The sequence below is a fragment of the Maylandia zebra genome, linkage group LG12 (genome assembly GCF_041146795.1).
Source record: "Maylandia zebra isolate NMK-2024a linkage group LG12, Mzebra_GT3a, whole genome shotgun sequence".
Lineage (NCBI taxonomy): Eukaryota > Metazoa > Chordata > Actinopteri > Cichliformes > Cichlidae > Maylandia > Maylandia zebra.
In genome coordinates, this window is record NC_135178.1 from 14955891 (window position 1) to 14970975 (window position 15085).

The following is a 15085-nucleotide window of genomic DNA, read 5'->3' on the forward strand; positions in this document are numbered from 1 at the left end:
GTCTTTGTCACTGAACTGGAACAAGTGATGTTCTTATATGTTTTTGTAGGAAGACAGTTATATGTGTCTCTGTGATACATATATGCTCTCTTCTTATACTGGAAAATATCTTTAAGTCTAAGAAGGTGAAGCACGTTCCCACTCAGACAAACTGGTAATTGCATTTGCTATAATGATGCAGCTGCCAACACAAGGATTCAGCCTAGTTTTCTCGCACTGGTGAGCAAATATTTTCCCTGTTCCTCACTGTAGTCTGACTTCATGTAAATTGGTTCTTCTACAAAGACTCAGTGGTGTTGGTCGGGATGTGACACGAAGACCCAGCAAACAAATAAGATTTGGGATGGTTTTCAGGGTCTGTGACATCAGCCTTAGCTTGGGGGCACATTGGGTGGTCAATGCATGTGACCTTCTCATAGCGGGGGCTCCATAACCCCCATCCATCCCTATTAGAGGACACTTATCAGGGACAGCAGCCAGAGTGACACACTCCCAGCTGGGCTTCCCTGGAGAAAATACTGTGAAGCGCAGGGATAAATCCCCACAGTGCACTGAGGTGTGTTTCTGTGTATGCGTGCATGTATATATCTATACGTGTGTGTGTGTGTGTGTGTGTGTGTGGTTGTGTGTATGAGTTGCTCTCTGCAGATAGGACCCTGTGACTCTGAGATATGCACAGGCTCATTAATTAGAAGCTCTCATTATCCCCCCTCAGGCTCCAGACACTTAATCAACACCAAGCTCAAACTAAGACACATGCATGCACGCACTCTCACACACACACATGAACAGCCATCTCACAGAGTCCACAGCAGGCTCCATTCTGACACAACATCATCTAAGAATACAGCTGTGTAAAAGAGGTGAATGAGTAAATGCTGATGAGGGTTATTTGTTTTCAGTGATGTATGGCACAGCAGAGTGGTGGGTGTCATTGCTGTTTAACACTTTTATTGTTCTAATGTTGTTAAGCATTTCAAAACAGATTCATCCGTCTGCCATGTCGCGCAGTGGAAGCAATCTGTCAAATAGCGTAAATTATATTCTTATGTTTTAAATTTCGATGCTGGAACAAATGAGCTTTCAAGACTTTTTGCTTTATGAATCTCGAATGCCTGCGAGGTTTACCAAATGTCTGTTCTGCCGTTTTCCAACATGAAGCGTTGACACTTTATAGCTACCGAACAGTGCGGTGACTGCCATGTTTGTACTGTTACGTTAACCTGTAAATATAATCTGTACAGGGGATGTTAGACATTACACATCCTTGTGTTTGTGTGTGTGTTAGTGTGTGTACTTTACTGGTTTAAAACCTCAGCCCCTAAAATTAAAAGGATGCTGTTTTTTCAGAGAGGGGACGGACGGTGCTCAGCGACACTCTGATGTTGGGACTTCAGAGTGAGTGCTGGGATAAATTACACTCAGACATTTGGAAGAGCTTTTGGATGACTATTCTTCAGTCGTGTGTTAAATACCTTTTCAGTTCTCCTTCTATTCAGTCGCAAAGTGCGACAGACAGGTTGCCAGCTCTAATAATACTTTTGGGTGGAGCCTCAGAGAGTGTGTTTAAGCAGTTCAGATTTATGATGGGATGATTCTTCCTCCACCCAGTTATGAAGTTGCGGAAGAGCGTTCTTCCAGCTATGAAGTATAAGGCATCTAGCAAATAAGACGGGGAATGCTGTGAGCTCAGCTCAGTAGAATGACTTACATGTACAGTTAATAGTCACATTTCACTTTTAAGAAATAGTTTTAAATGCACCTGTGCAAGCTGAGGTCAGTTTGGGACATAAAGCGTCTGAACAAGGCTGCCTGGGTGTTGATTGCACCCGATCGGGCTATGTCAGATCTGAACCAAGAGTTTGACCAAATAAAATGTGTGGCTTGTGGAAAGGTTTAGCAGCTATGAGGCATTTTACTAGAAACATTTTATGATTAAGTGATGCAATGACATCCCTGAAGTGGCGCCTCTCTAAACATTTTGCCTTCGCAATCCTCAGTGACGACATTGGCCCACAGCGTTGTATCACAGCAGTGCAAACGTCTGTAGTAGTAGAGCGACAGACCTTTGCGCCTTACTTGAATTAGTTTTATTGTAATGCAGTTGTCCAACGCCAGCAGACGAGCCTAACTCACCAACCCTCTGAACAAAACATACAGCGGAGACATTTTTGAGGGCGTTATTGGCAAGAACAAGAAAAGGAAGCGCAAACTTTTAAACAGCTCCAAGTTGTGGAAAATGAAAGAGGGGGGAGAGTTGGGTGGCGGGGGTTGGTTGTTTCCCTCTGTAGGCTGGAGTCTGATTTCCTGTGCGGCTGTGATTGGGAAAGCAGAGGCACGCACAGGGAGCCTGCTTCTGTATGGAGATGCCAGATGACAGGCTGTTGCTGAACAGCGCGCTGAGCTGGCCTTTGATTGGTCATCAAAAACGCCTTTTATGAAACAATCTCCTGTGTAAACCTGCTTTAGAAAGTGGGGCTTTAATGTGTGAGCGTGCGTGTGTGGATGAAAGAGAGCACAAGTGTAAATAGTATCTTATTCGTGTGGTGTGCTGCACAGACCCAACAGGAGTCATTTGTGGCCATGGGAATACAAGCTAGGGAAAAATATAGACGCTGTATAATACAGGCACACATAACTCCCACCTCTCTTGACTACAAATGTGTGCTTTGATCACAGTGCCAGCTGCGGATGCGGATGCAGTGACAGTGTTTATGTTCATCCGAGTGTTTCACGGACTCATTTTGCGCAGCAGGAGTTTGTCCATCGGGCCATATGTCAGCTTCGCCCCTCCTCCTGCTGCCTTTTGTTATCTTGGTGACCCCTAGGTGCACTGCGGACCCAGCTGACCCTGAAGACTCACTAGTTTATTGACAAACTCACAGCTCCATAGAGTCAATTACCTAAACCAATTTAAATCACAAGCCTACTGGTTAAACTGGTTTCACCTGCACTTCAATATTGACCATTTCTTTAATCCAGCTTTCCCCTTATTTGAGCTCATTTCTGAAAATAGAGAGAGGGGCTTTTATTGTTACTCACTTAGTGCTCAATCATGTATCTGGTGATGAGTAGTCTATGTTTTTGCTGCAGGAGCTGGGTTCAGCATCATTAGTTATGTTTTTCTGATGACAGCGGTGGTGCACTGATTGAAAAATTCTGGGTATTTCTGATGTTTATTTTTAAGGTTTTTTTGTTGTTCCTCTTTTATTATCAGGCAACAAAAGCAATATTCATTATAAATGAATACCGGAACTGTTGTAAAGGTTTTGAGCCCCTCATGACACTATTGTTGAAAGAGCACTTTTAATCATAGAATTTTATAAAACTGAATCACAGATTAGAAGATTAGAAACGGGTAAAAGGCCAGTGGCAGAACGAGACACTGATAATTCAACTCATCGCCTGCTGATAGTCATTCTTCTTCAGTGTGTCTCTGACGGTGATTCCAGTGTGTTGTTTGTTATCATTTCCTCTGTTCTTAATTTAAAAGAAGCAGGTATTTTTAAACCATGCTCACCAATAATATTTTGCAATGTCAGATCCCTGATGTGCAGTAACATATTGCACAGTTTATTGCATGTGACAGTTCCTCTCAGCAGGAAGAAACACGTAAAGTGTATAGAAACAGGGCTCTAGCTGTCTCCAGTGTCCAAGGCTCTCTGTCCTTTGTAAACTGTACCCTTTATGTGTGAATTCAGTCTCTTCTTGCCATGAAAATATTCAAAATAATCAAGGACAGTAGCTTCTATTGAGAATGATCAAGGTAGCAAGCTCATGCAGCAGCACTGTGCAGTGTTATTTGAATTTTTTGAGCTTATTCACACCCGTTTATACTGTGATGACCTGCTAACAGATTCACTTCTTTGTGTGAGGTTGGACACTTAAATTTTTTAGCGGCCTAAGGTCAACAGCCATCCCTCTTTATGTGGGGGTGCACAGCATTACCAGTCCAATTATCCCACATATTTAAACACTATCCAACATTTTGAATGTCTGTTGTTTACAAAAGTGAACGCAGCGTCACAGAAAATGTGAGAGAGAAAGCGATGGATGCATCGCTGCTGCGAGCAAAGATGATTACCAGACAGATGAGCAGCTGAAAAAAACGGTCCACAGTAAAGGGAATACACCAATGTGCAAAGGCTATCGCAAAAGACTACAAAACAAACTTTAGCTTCTATTTATGTATCTAAGAATTTGTAAAATTGGATTCATATAAAAAGTAGTGGCTGATGCCAAACATTTAAGTTTGTTTTTGATGTCAGATACACCCACCTCTTGGCTTTGGTAAAGTATCCCAGATTCATTTATTTTGTAGGGACGTGGTCACGCTATAGGAGATTTTCGGAGAAAAATAATCACATATTCTTTAGATTCATACTGAACTGAACAGCTTTAATCATCTTCTCTGTGACTATTGTTTGTTGGAGTGTGAGGTCTATACCAACAACTTAAACGGACACAAGGACATTTCCTGAAAATCACAAAACCCTGTCTTGTTGGGCTGCCACAGCAATTGGCACGTGGTTAGAGAGACTGCTCGAGGATTTAGGATCTAGGGATGTGTCCTTGAGCGACGCACCAATCCACAGCCCGCCTCCTGTCTGGGTGGCAGCACCATCTAAGTGCGTAAATGTAAAGCGTACTTTTTGGCAAGTCTTTGAACGGCGGCGCTATGACCCTGCTACCTTACGACCGCTCAGCTCCACTGCTACAAGTCTCTAAACTGTGAGGCTGGAGGAGCGCAGGGAAGGAAGTCATCAGAAAGCTGTAGTCCAGTTTTTCTTTTCTTTTTTTCTTTTTTTGCTGTTGCGTGAACCAGGATATCCTTCCAGCTGCAGAAATTCCAGGGATTTTTTTTGGTGCTTGAACCCCCCTTCTCATAAAAGTAATCCTTGCCTGTCGCGCCGTCTCCACCGACCTCTGTGTGACTATTTCTCTACGAATACTTCCAAAAAGTGTGTTTCGGCCGCTGGAAAATGGGATTTGACCACTTGTGATGAGTGTTTTTGCATTTTGGTAGTCATTTCGCTTCCCTGTGGTCTGCTCCGCATCGACTAGGACAGATTGGACACAGTTTATTCGCACCGCGCTGGACTAAAATTTGTAACCTAATTATAGGGAAGACTTCTCCTTCTTTTTCTTCTTTTAAAGAAAAAACTTTAAGAATAAATCTTCCTGAAACAAGACCCCGATTGGTCCCGGTGGCGCTGATCTTGCGTGCCGAGTGAAGAGGGACCGGGTTCATTACGGACTCCTACTTTGGATTTACGCACAGGAACCTTTCACGCAAACAGTGTCAGTTGACACAATGTGTCTCTGATTTATCCTCCGAGCTTCAGTTGTGGATTTAACCGTTGTGTGATTTCTGTTGACTGTGCTGTCTACCCCGAAATTGCCGCAAAGCTGAGACTCGCACACCATCATGCATAGCTCCTTGGAGAAAATCTGCTGCAAAATCGAGGGAAGTCGAGAGGCAGCATGACTTGCGCTCTGGATTTCTTTGAATCTACATTCCTTTCTCATATAATATCTTAATGCTGTTCCATTTTGATTTACAAATATGATGAAATGGCAGCCCCGGAAGAAGGTGAGTGTTTCTGAGATATTTTGATGATAACGTTTCTCTAGTAGATCACAAGTTGGGCAGAGGGGCTCGGCCACAGACTGCCGCTCTGCCTGTTCGCTTACTACAAATGATCGGCTACACCTATAGTAGTAATCACATTAACGTTGTGCACTAAACTATATTAAACTGTAGCCAAAGCAGAGTTTATAAGGACGAGCAAGTTTCTGTTCCGTTACACTTCGATCTTTATGGATATTTTCTGCCACAGAAAATCCGTTTTAATGATTCCGAGTACAGTAATCACATGTTAATTATAACATGTAATTTAATTTCACATTACTAGTGCACATGCCAGGGAATAAAATGTGTTATGCACTGACGAAGAACATGTTAACCCACATACTGCTGTCGTGTATGCCCCGTACCTCTTTACAACATCCGACAGCCCTGCGTTCCTGATCTGGACTAATCAAGACATCAGTGATTAATGCGTTGGGCAGTGAACCTCGGGAGTTGTGGGAATATAAATCGCCCAATCAAGTGTCAAAATGAAAAATAATCTCGTCAGGTTTAAAAGTGGGTGGAAAAAGAGAGGAAACGTTCTGCTAAAAGTTTCAGAATAAACCAGCACCACTTCTTTAATGCCTCTTTTAGCATTTTATTTTCTCTTTAGGATTACTAAAACATGTGTCCAGGTTTCTTGTTTCCATGATCAGATATACATTTACTCTCAAGGTTGTATTGTTATTGCTTTCTATCACTGCTCAGTTTTCATAGCCGTGGGGTATTACAGCATGGAAAATATCTGAAAATCATCTGGGGTCTGTAAAGAAAAAAAGGGAGAAAAAAAGGAAAAAAAAATAGTAGCACAAAAATGCCTAAGATTAGGATTTTTACCAGCAGGGGGCACTTGTCTGACAAGAAACAGTTTTTCCCTTTACAGAAGCAGCTTTACTCTGGTCTGGATTCAAAGGAGAGAGAAAAAATGAAAGGATGAGTAAGTCCTTTCCTTCATTTGTCAGCTGTTTTGGATCATTCAGAAGACTTTGTTCGACAGCAGCATAAACACTTGCAGGATTTTTCCTCCTGGCCCAGATCTTTTTTCCCCTGCTCAGCTGCAACTTGATGATGATCTGTCTTTGTGGCTATTCGGGGCACTGGTAAATTAACAGTGTAACCACTACCACTAGCACTGGTTGTAGGTCTTCAGTGCTGTTTCCTAAATTAGATCTCTGTGTTGTTTGTTCTCCATCAAGTGTCATTAATGTGGCTAATCTCTTCCTGAAAGATGAGATGAAAGCAAATGATAAAACCCAAGCTCCTTAATGTTGAATTATCAACACAGAAAATAAATTGCGAGCACGTCCTAATGATTTCTACAGCTGTGCAGTGTGTCTGCCAGAATCATCCGTTAGGTTCCCCCCCTTTGAGGACTAAAAGCCTTTCCACGCTGCAGGAACTGATTCCTACCCCCAGCCCTTCAGTCATGTGTACTCAACTTGAAAACACCATAAAGATACACTCTCTGTCATATGTAGATTATTTTTCGTGGATTTCAGTGAGGTGAGTTGCACCAGAGCGCTCATTTTGGGGATTCATTTCAAAGAGCAAAATGGTTACTCGGTTTCGCCTGATGTTGATTAATTAACCTGTTGGTTGTATAGGATGCAAGATGCATATGGATGAGCACAAAGCACTTAGAGCAGAAAACGCAGACCCAAAGAGCAGTGTTCAATATTTTGAATTGCCATGCAAATAGCGTGTGTGTTTTTGTGGGTCTGACAATGTCTGTTCACCCTGAACTCTGGTAGGCTGCCAAAGATGTCCTCCAACCTAGGTAGTGCAAAAAAAAAAAAAATGCAGTTTACTGGAATAGAAAGCAGCCATTGTGCTCCATATTGTGGAGAAAGCAATTTCTTTTGAATCCAATGCTCACTTGAGAAAGTGCACACAAACTAATTTCACAAACAGTCCTTGAGGTCCCCTCCTCTTGTGTTTATCAGCTTCTCTTTCTGTCTCTTTGCTACACTTGTAGAGCGTGAGCAATCAATGTAAGTGTGGGAGAGTCATATTGATTCAGGTTGAGAGTCCCATCCACCTCCTCCTAATAGTAATGAGTCAAAATTCTTAATCTGGAATGTTGAGCAGAGAGAGGAAATGTTGCCGTCAGAGCGGGTTGTCTGTTGTGGAAAGAAAGGAGCGTGAAAATGCTTTCATTCAGGGGGATTGTGAGATTAACTTTTGATTTGACAGACTTGGTTTGAACAACTGAGTTGATTAAGAAAGTCCATGTTATACAAGCTTAAAACGTGGATGGGAAGGCATATGACTAAAGGCTGCTTTAGACTTTTATTTCCAAGACTGGTTCAGTAAAGGTGTATGTAGTGATAATCATTATTTTCCACAGAGATGGCTTATTTTTTGTTGGTCTTTGAAGAACTACTTGTGTTTTGTGTTTGCAAGTGTAAAAAATGCTGTGTGGATTTTTGTGGCTTTACAGCAGTAGCTGTACAGGGTGGGTTTCATACAGGGAAGTAAGCATTAAGGAATGTCGTCTGTGCCTGTCCTGTAGGGAAAGGTAACTCAGGAAGTCAACTAAGAGATGGCAATGTGCCTGCACTGGCACTTTTAAGGCACCAAGTCACACCCAGACAATGAAGAGCCTGTGGGAGTGTTGCTTTTAAGACAGTGGATATCAAAAAAAGCTGTTTTTCGGTGTCTCCATATGTTTGTGCACACAACTCCAAAGAGCTTTGGACATTAATTATGGACTTGGCAGGAAAACTAAGTTCTTTTCCTTACCCATGATTTTCTTTTGCTGAAAAACACTGCACTCTCCTTTCTTTGCTGCCAAATGTGTTTTCAAGTCACGGTCACTCCGTGTTTTCTTGGGCAGAATGGCTCACAACCTGTTGGTGGTCTTAAAAAGCCAGCCCCTGAATTTAAAGTTCACATAATATCTTGTGGCAGTGTGACCAAGTCCAAAGGAAGTTACTGGTTGTTTTTGTGGAGGTGCCAGATGTTTCTGTGGGTTCTACACAGTTGACATAAGGCCTTCTCACCTGAGATGAACAGGATGCTCATATTTCTGTGGCAAGACTCACTTCAAATCTGACTTTTACCATCAGCAGGCGTGCTCGTACATCTCTGGCCATGTTCATTGACTTTTTACCTCCAGGATTTTCTCATGCTGCTTTTCCTCTTTGATTTGGTATTATTTATGAGCTCACTGGTGGAGGGGAAAGGGCTATCTCCTCCTCCCAGTTCTCCATCAGTCCATGTGACGTCTCATGGCTGGCAGCAGCACAGCAGTTTTGGAATACATTAAAAGCAGGAAACACCCATGAAAATGTGAAAACACCGTTGGAAGACAGATATCTGATGAGCGAAGAAAGCCAGCGTAGCTGTCACTGGAGGGAGGACTCACTTGGGAGGACGCGGGATTGCTGGACAAAGATTGAAATACATCAGGGAACAAATGAATGGGGGTCTAGATTGTAGGCTCTGTAGGAAATAAGCAGAGCGCTGGGTGGATATTGCAGAGAAGAAATGGGATTGCTGTAGCGCTTGATGGCATTTTTAGGTGGTTTGGATTTGAAGGAGAGAAAATGGGGACAGGCTAAGAATAAGAGGGTGTAAGAGATGGTGATTTGGAGATGTGGAGTTGAGGAGTGAGAGGCCCTAGAGTGATGCAGCAGGTATAATTAATGATAGGGAGTGATAGCACCTGCTGTTCCTGATGTTGCGCTGTATTTAAGGCCCAGCTCACCAAGCGGAACTGGATGTGGCTACGTGGCCAGCCTGCTGCCCCGTCCCCCCCTGGGGAGCGGAAAGATAGGATGGGGTCGGGGTATTGGGTCAAGTTAGGAGGGCTGCAGCGTGGGGAACAACGACTCAGCAATGCCGGTGACATTTATGTGCCGCACTTGCTCCGTTAATCCCATTCCTCTGCCTCCCGCTGGGAGGGCTGGACAGAGATGGAGGACAGAAAGAAAAGCTTCCTGGAATGCTAGGCATCCTCTTTCTCGTACTGTGACGCAGTGGTCTGCAGGCATTTGCTGGTAAGGCACTCCTGGGAGTGTGCTGTCAAAATACAGCAGGAGAGACAATGGTGACTGGGCCATCCTGCTCTCATTAATCCTCATTCCTGGGACCTGCACATTCCACTGTGAGTGTTGAGATGGATTTTTGGATAGCAAGTGGTAAATACAAGAATTGATTTATGTGTAGAACAGTCCATTTGTAATGTTTTCCTCTGAGCCTCAGAGCACTCATTTCTGATTTGCTACACCATTCCTTCTCCCTCCAGTGATTGTGTTTGAGCAAATGGACCCATGTTTGAGTTTATTGAGGTCATTGTTCCAGAGGTGTGGTCAGCTGCTCTTGGGGCTCAGAAGGTGCCTGTCTCTGGGTGCCTCCGCGGGGAATAAGGCGGCCCTAACTTGATGGAACACATTTTCTTTTTCTGTGAGGTGGAACAGTCATGTGTAGGACTTAAGCTCTTTTCTTTTCAGTCTTTTCATCAGTTAAGCTTCTGTATTATGTGCTCAGTCGTGCATGTTGATGAGAGCCAGCACTTTAGACATAATCTGGGTGAAACATGTTTTGAATAAGGGCTGTCAATGGCACTGGAGCCACATCGCTTCAGCATATGGCCTTAAAACATGAATACTTTTCTCTGTTTCACAACATTTATCAGAGCGCAGCTGCCAAAACCACAGTCTCTACATTCCTTTATAACTCCACACTGGACGCTTTCCAGTGGGTCCTGTCTCCAGGCCCTGCAGCTGTCTCCAACCAATGCAGTCTGTGTGTTGTGACACACAATCGCATCTAGTGTGTTCCAAAGGGGGCCTGTGATCCAGCCTGCATGGAGACGTGTGAAGAGCACCACTAATACCACCCTGTCTCATACTGATGCCCCTAACTCTCGCTAATTCCATCTCTTCTATTGTCAGAGATGGAATTCATAAGCCCTTCTTTGAAGGCTCAATTTTCCAGGAGTGTGTCCGTGGCTTAGCTGTTGCCCTTAAGCCTGGACTTGCCGTTCCATTCCATGGATTGACAGCCTCCTGAGTGGTCAGCGTCTTGTCCTTGTGGAGATTATTGATGATTATTGAGTGTGAAAAAAAGAGCATAACTTAATTAACCCCCGCATCTTCATGATCACTGCCCACTTGGACAGATGGCACATAGTGTAAGAGAGAAGCAAACGAGATTAGCCTGAGCCCCTCTCGCCTCTAAAGTCAGAAAGAAATAGGTGCTGTGCACTGTTTTTGTAGTCAGACTGTGTAGCAGACACACACACCAACAGCCTCAGCAGAGTGTTTCTCCAGGGGTCACAGAAACAACCAAACCCAGAGCAGATTGTTTTAGTTCCCCTCACCATCAATCTGGTCTAGCTGGCCCTGCCTCTCCTTGCTTTTCTTGCCACACAGGATATGGCGAGGGTAGCAAAGAAAGGCTTTTATTGCTGGCTGTAAAATCCCACAGAAAGGAACGAGAAATGGCACCGAGCACGACCCATTGAGCCTTTTCTGTCTCCGCTTCCCAAGGCTCGCTTTAGTTGCTACTCCCTCTTGTAAGTTTGGATATATTTATATGAGGCTTATACTGGGATATTTATGTCAGCCATATGTTTGGAGCTGCTAAGATATGTGGGCCAAGAGCACTGCCATATCCTCAGCGGGCTTGTCTCCTAAGGGAGATTCATGATTCCAGTTTCTTTAACAAGGCAGACAGACAGGTGGTGACTGACAGGCCCGATGAGATGGAGTCAGTAATGAGGACTACAGAACAAACCCCGATGCTTCTTCTTCTCAAATGATCTCATACCTCATAGATTTTATATATTTAAGTTGGGTTTCTGTTGCAGTCTAATAGAGATGCAGCCGCTTACAGCACAAGGCAGCGTTCGCATGTCCCATCGTCTCACCTTGGCCTCTCTCTGTCCACACCTGTGATCCAGAAACAAAAAAAGTGTATGATACTTTTTTCTGCGTAATAAAAAAATGTAGCTTACATTTCAGTGACCTTAGCACTTCCAGCTGTAATATATCACCGCTTAAAAATGATACATCTGTAAATGAATATGTGCGTGTCAACTCGTGAATCCCGATGCGTTTGCAACTCCTTTTTTTTTGGTATTTGTCTTGATGTCTCTTGGAAAAATGTCGTCTTGACAAGTGAGCGATATCCTCGTGTCAGATAGGACATGATTGATGCAAACCATGCGATATTATAATCCATCAGATAGCGAATCGTTTTGCCTTCGCCGTTTCCTCCTGCACCCTGTTATTCCCCTCCTCCACTTCTCTCCGCTGATCTATATTCCTGCGGCTGAGGTCAGAGGCCACAATAGAGCGGCATTGTTCAGCAGTCTGGAGAGTGCTCCAGTTACCGCTGTGAAATCTCAAGCATCAGCAGCTTCTTAGCTGTTTAAATATATTGTACAAGGCTGAGCACTGCTACAGGGGCTGACTGGACACAATGTCTGCAGTGTGACGTTACATTATTTTAAGCAGTGTTTTAATTTATAGCTGAGTGAAGTGTGTTTTCTGCCTTTTCTTGCCACCTGTTTGGGTGTCCTCCATGATGAAATGATGCAGAACGGGAACACGTATAGTAGCGCTGCTCTGTGTTCTGCAATAAAAAATACCAAAAATGGTATGCACACTCATTCCAGCTGCTTCACTGAGTGCTTCAGAAAACATACATGATCAGTCACCGGAACAAAAGAATGTAACTTGGCACACAACAGTTGGTGTAATGGTTCATGTGTGAAATTACCCTCCCAATTTACATATCGGGAGAGACCCTCCCTCCCACTCACTCTGTGTCTTCCTATGAAAAATCGTCAGTTACACAAAGTAGACGGCAGTCCTCTTCAGGAATGAGGCTAAAATACTGTCTTTAGCAGCACAGAAAAGTTCAGCTGTATGGAGCTCAGCTTGTAAGTTGCTGAGTCAAAATGTTGAGCGGTGTAATGAATGTGCGTGCTGTTTTCGATTTTACAGACGCTGAATACTTCTCGTTTGTTGCCGCTGGGCTGTGCACGTTTTACAACCGTGTGTGCCCTGGGGACATCATTGTAACATAGCTATGCTGGCTGGCATTTGGACATGTGAAATTATCCATGCCTGAGTCTTGTCAGTGAATATGACTGCATGTGTCCATCAGGCTCTGACCAGCAGCAGCAGCAGGCCTCACCAGGCTGCCTGCTCTAAGCAGATCTGTGGAAGGATACAGCAGAACCTGCACACAAACTTCCTACCGTGAAGTGTTTTCTTCCACATAACTAAGACATTGTATTATTTATAGCACCGCAGCTAGTTCAACAGCTCCAAACTCATAATAATTCATATTAGGTTCTCAACTGCAATACAGCTTAACTATACTTGGTTTGAGCTGAGCTGTTGACATTTACACCGACAGATCTATTTCCCCAAGCTTTCTGCCACTCCATCCTCTCCTTCCTCCATATCTGCATCGTGCTGCTACTCCTATAGCTAACAGAGTCGGGCCTCAGGCAGAGCAGGTGCAGGCTGCTGTGATGGTGGCTCTTCTGATGCACACACACACACACATTCATGGCACACTCGGGGGAGATTGGTTGGCTGTGTACCACTCTCAGCGAAATGGCAGAGCATGGTTGTTTGTTGGAGTAGAGAAAATGCTCTGTGCTGGATTTATTTTGCAGTCTAAGTAGAGAGTGAGCAGGTGTTTAGAAATTAAAGCAGCCCTCCATGTGTCAACGCGGTCTCGGTCCCAGAGGAACAATTTAGATTTGGTCAAATCCTGTTCGCTGCAAATCTGTTGACAGTGTCGAGTGTTTTTCAGCCAGTTGGTGTTGCGAAGCGCGCCTTTTAGCACTGTGGTAAAAATCTAATTTAATAAGTTGGATTGTCCCTGTTGCTGATTAAATTACAGCTTTCACGGCCTTAATCAGCACAGAAGGACCGAATCTCATGGTGTGTAGATGTCTTTGGGCAAAACATGGCCCAGTTAATCAAGAAAGCACATTTTCGAAAACAGTAAATATGGATTTATAGCTGTTTTCTGAAGAATGCGCTGGATATCTCGGTATTGAAGCGCGACATCTCTAATTTCCTACTCGTCTTGTTTCGGTGGTGTCCTCTCTGTTTTTTTTGTTTAGTTTTGTTCATGCTGTGCTTTGTTCTGGAAGAAAAACTGACTTGACATTTAAAATGTATTTCTAATCAAAGTGAGAGACAAATGTAATGGCTGCGTGAATGAGCTGTCAGTCTGCCGACTCTCTACGTGACAGCTTTGATAAAATACTTCAGTTCTTTATTTCTAGCACACAAGTCATAATTGGAAAGTTAAACAATAGTAAAACTGCAAGACTTCTGTGCGGCATTTAAGGTGCCGCTTTTCCTCACCTCGCATCGCACCCGACACGTGTTTTCGCGTGAATGGAGTTTGTCAGTCCTCGGAGCACTGTGTGGCAAACCGACAGATGGACTGGCAGGTTGACAGATAATGGAGATGTGAATGTGGCGGGCAACACTCCTTCTGAGGCACCTCTTTGACTGTTATCACAGCCACTTGTCCTCGTTCCCATAAAGAGAGGCTCATTTAATTTTCCGCCCTCGTTTCCTGCAATGACAGAAACTGTCGCCCCGGCGCAGGAAACGCTCACGTCGGAAAACTTGCACACAACAACACGAGGCAGAGAGATCTCTTTATACTTTTTATAGGACTGTGCACATTCTGTAACTACTTCTTTTTTTTTTTTCCTCATTAGCTCTTGATGCACATGCTTAGTTATCACAATCAGGCTGCATCTTTAAGTGCTTTCCTGTTTGGGAAATTAGTGTCAAATGATGATCTTGTTTGAGTGCCTCTCTCTTCTTGGCATGTGTGATGGTGAGTCCCCGGGGGATTTGTGAAAAGATTCAGATTGGAGGGTTGTTGGGGGTGGGGTATAAAACCTGATTAGAATATGGTTTGAGTTAATTAACCAAGGATTTTTATTCCTGATTCCATCTATCTATGTGTAATCTAATTACAGATGGTGGTTTTCCAGTTTCTATCAAATGAAAATGTAACTGGTCCCAAAGGGAGGGTGTGTGTTGTGTGTGTGTGTGTGGGGGGGGCTCCTCCCATTCATCTAGCCACACACCCACCCATCTCATCCTGGGCTCATCGTCTCAAAGCGGTATTTGAGGAGTTAACAGATGTGATGTCACAGCAATCAGAAAGCTTTGTTTGTGGATTGTGCTCTGCTTAGCTCTGCCCCCAAACTGCCATCACGTCTGTCAAACGTGCTGTGGATGTGTCGGCACTCGGTGAATTCGAAATGAAGTTTGTACTACATAGCTTCTACATGTGGCTTCAGACAACTAACACTTGTGTGCGTTGTCCTGTTGTCTGTAAGCAACAACACATGTGACCAGCTCAACACGGATGGCGTCACGCTCTTTGTTTTTAAAGGAGAAGCGTCGTGATTAGGCCCTGTTGCGTTGCTCTATAGGAAAATGTTGGACTTTA

General features: G+C 43.8%; 1 protein-coding gene across 3 annotated transcripts in view; it reads left to right on the forward strand.

The window, feature by feature from the left end:
- LOC101479501 (tetratricopeptide repeat protein 28) overlaps positions 1-15085 on the forward strand; it is a 192123-nt gene that overhangs the window by 50560 nt on the left and 126478 nt on the right. Inside the window, exon 1 of one of the 3 annotated variants that reach the window (XM_004544257.4) lies at positions 4603-5593. The exons of the other annotated variants lie outside the window; for them this stretch is intronic. Within the exon in view, the coding sequence (XP_004544314.1) occupies positions 5567-5593 (27 nt within the window). The 5' untranslated portion in view covers positions 4603-5566. Of the gene's footprint in view, positions 1-4602; positions 5594-15085 lie in introns of those variants that run through there. 3 annotated transcript variants of the gene reach the window in all.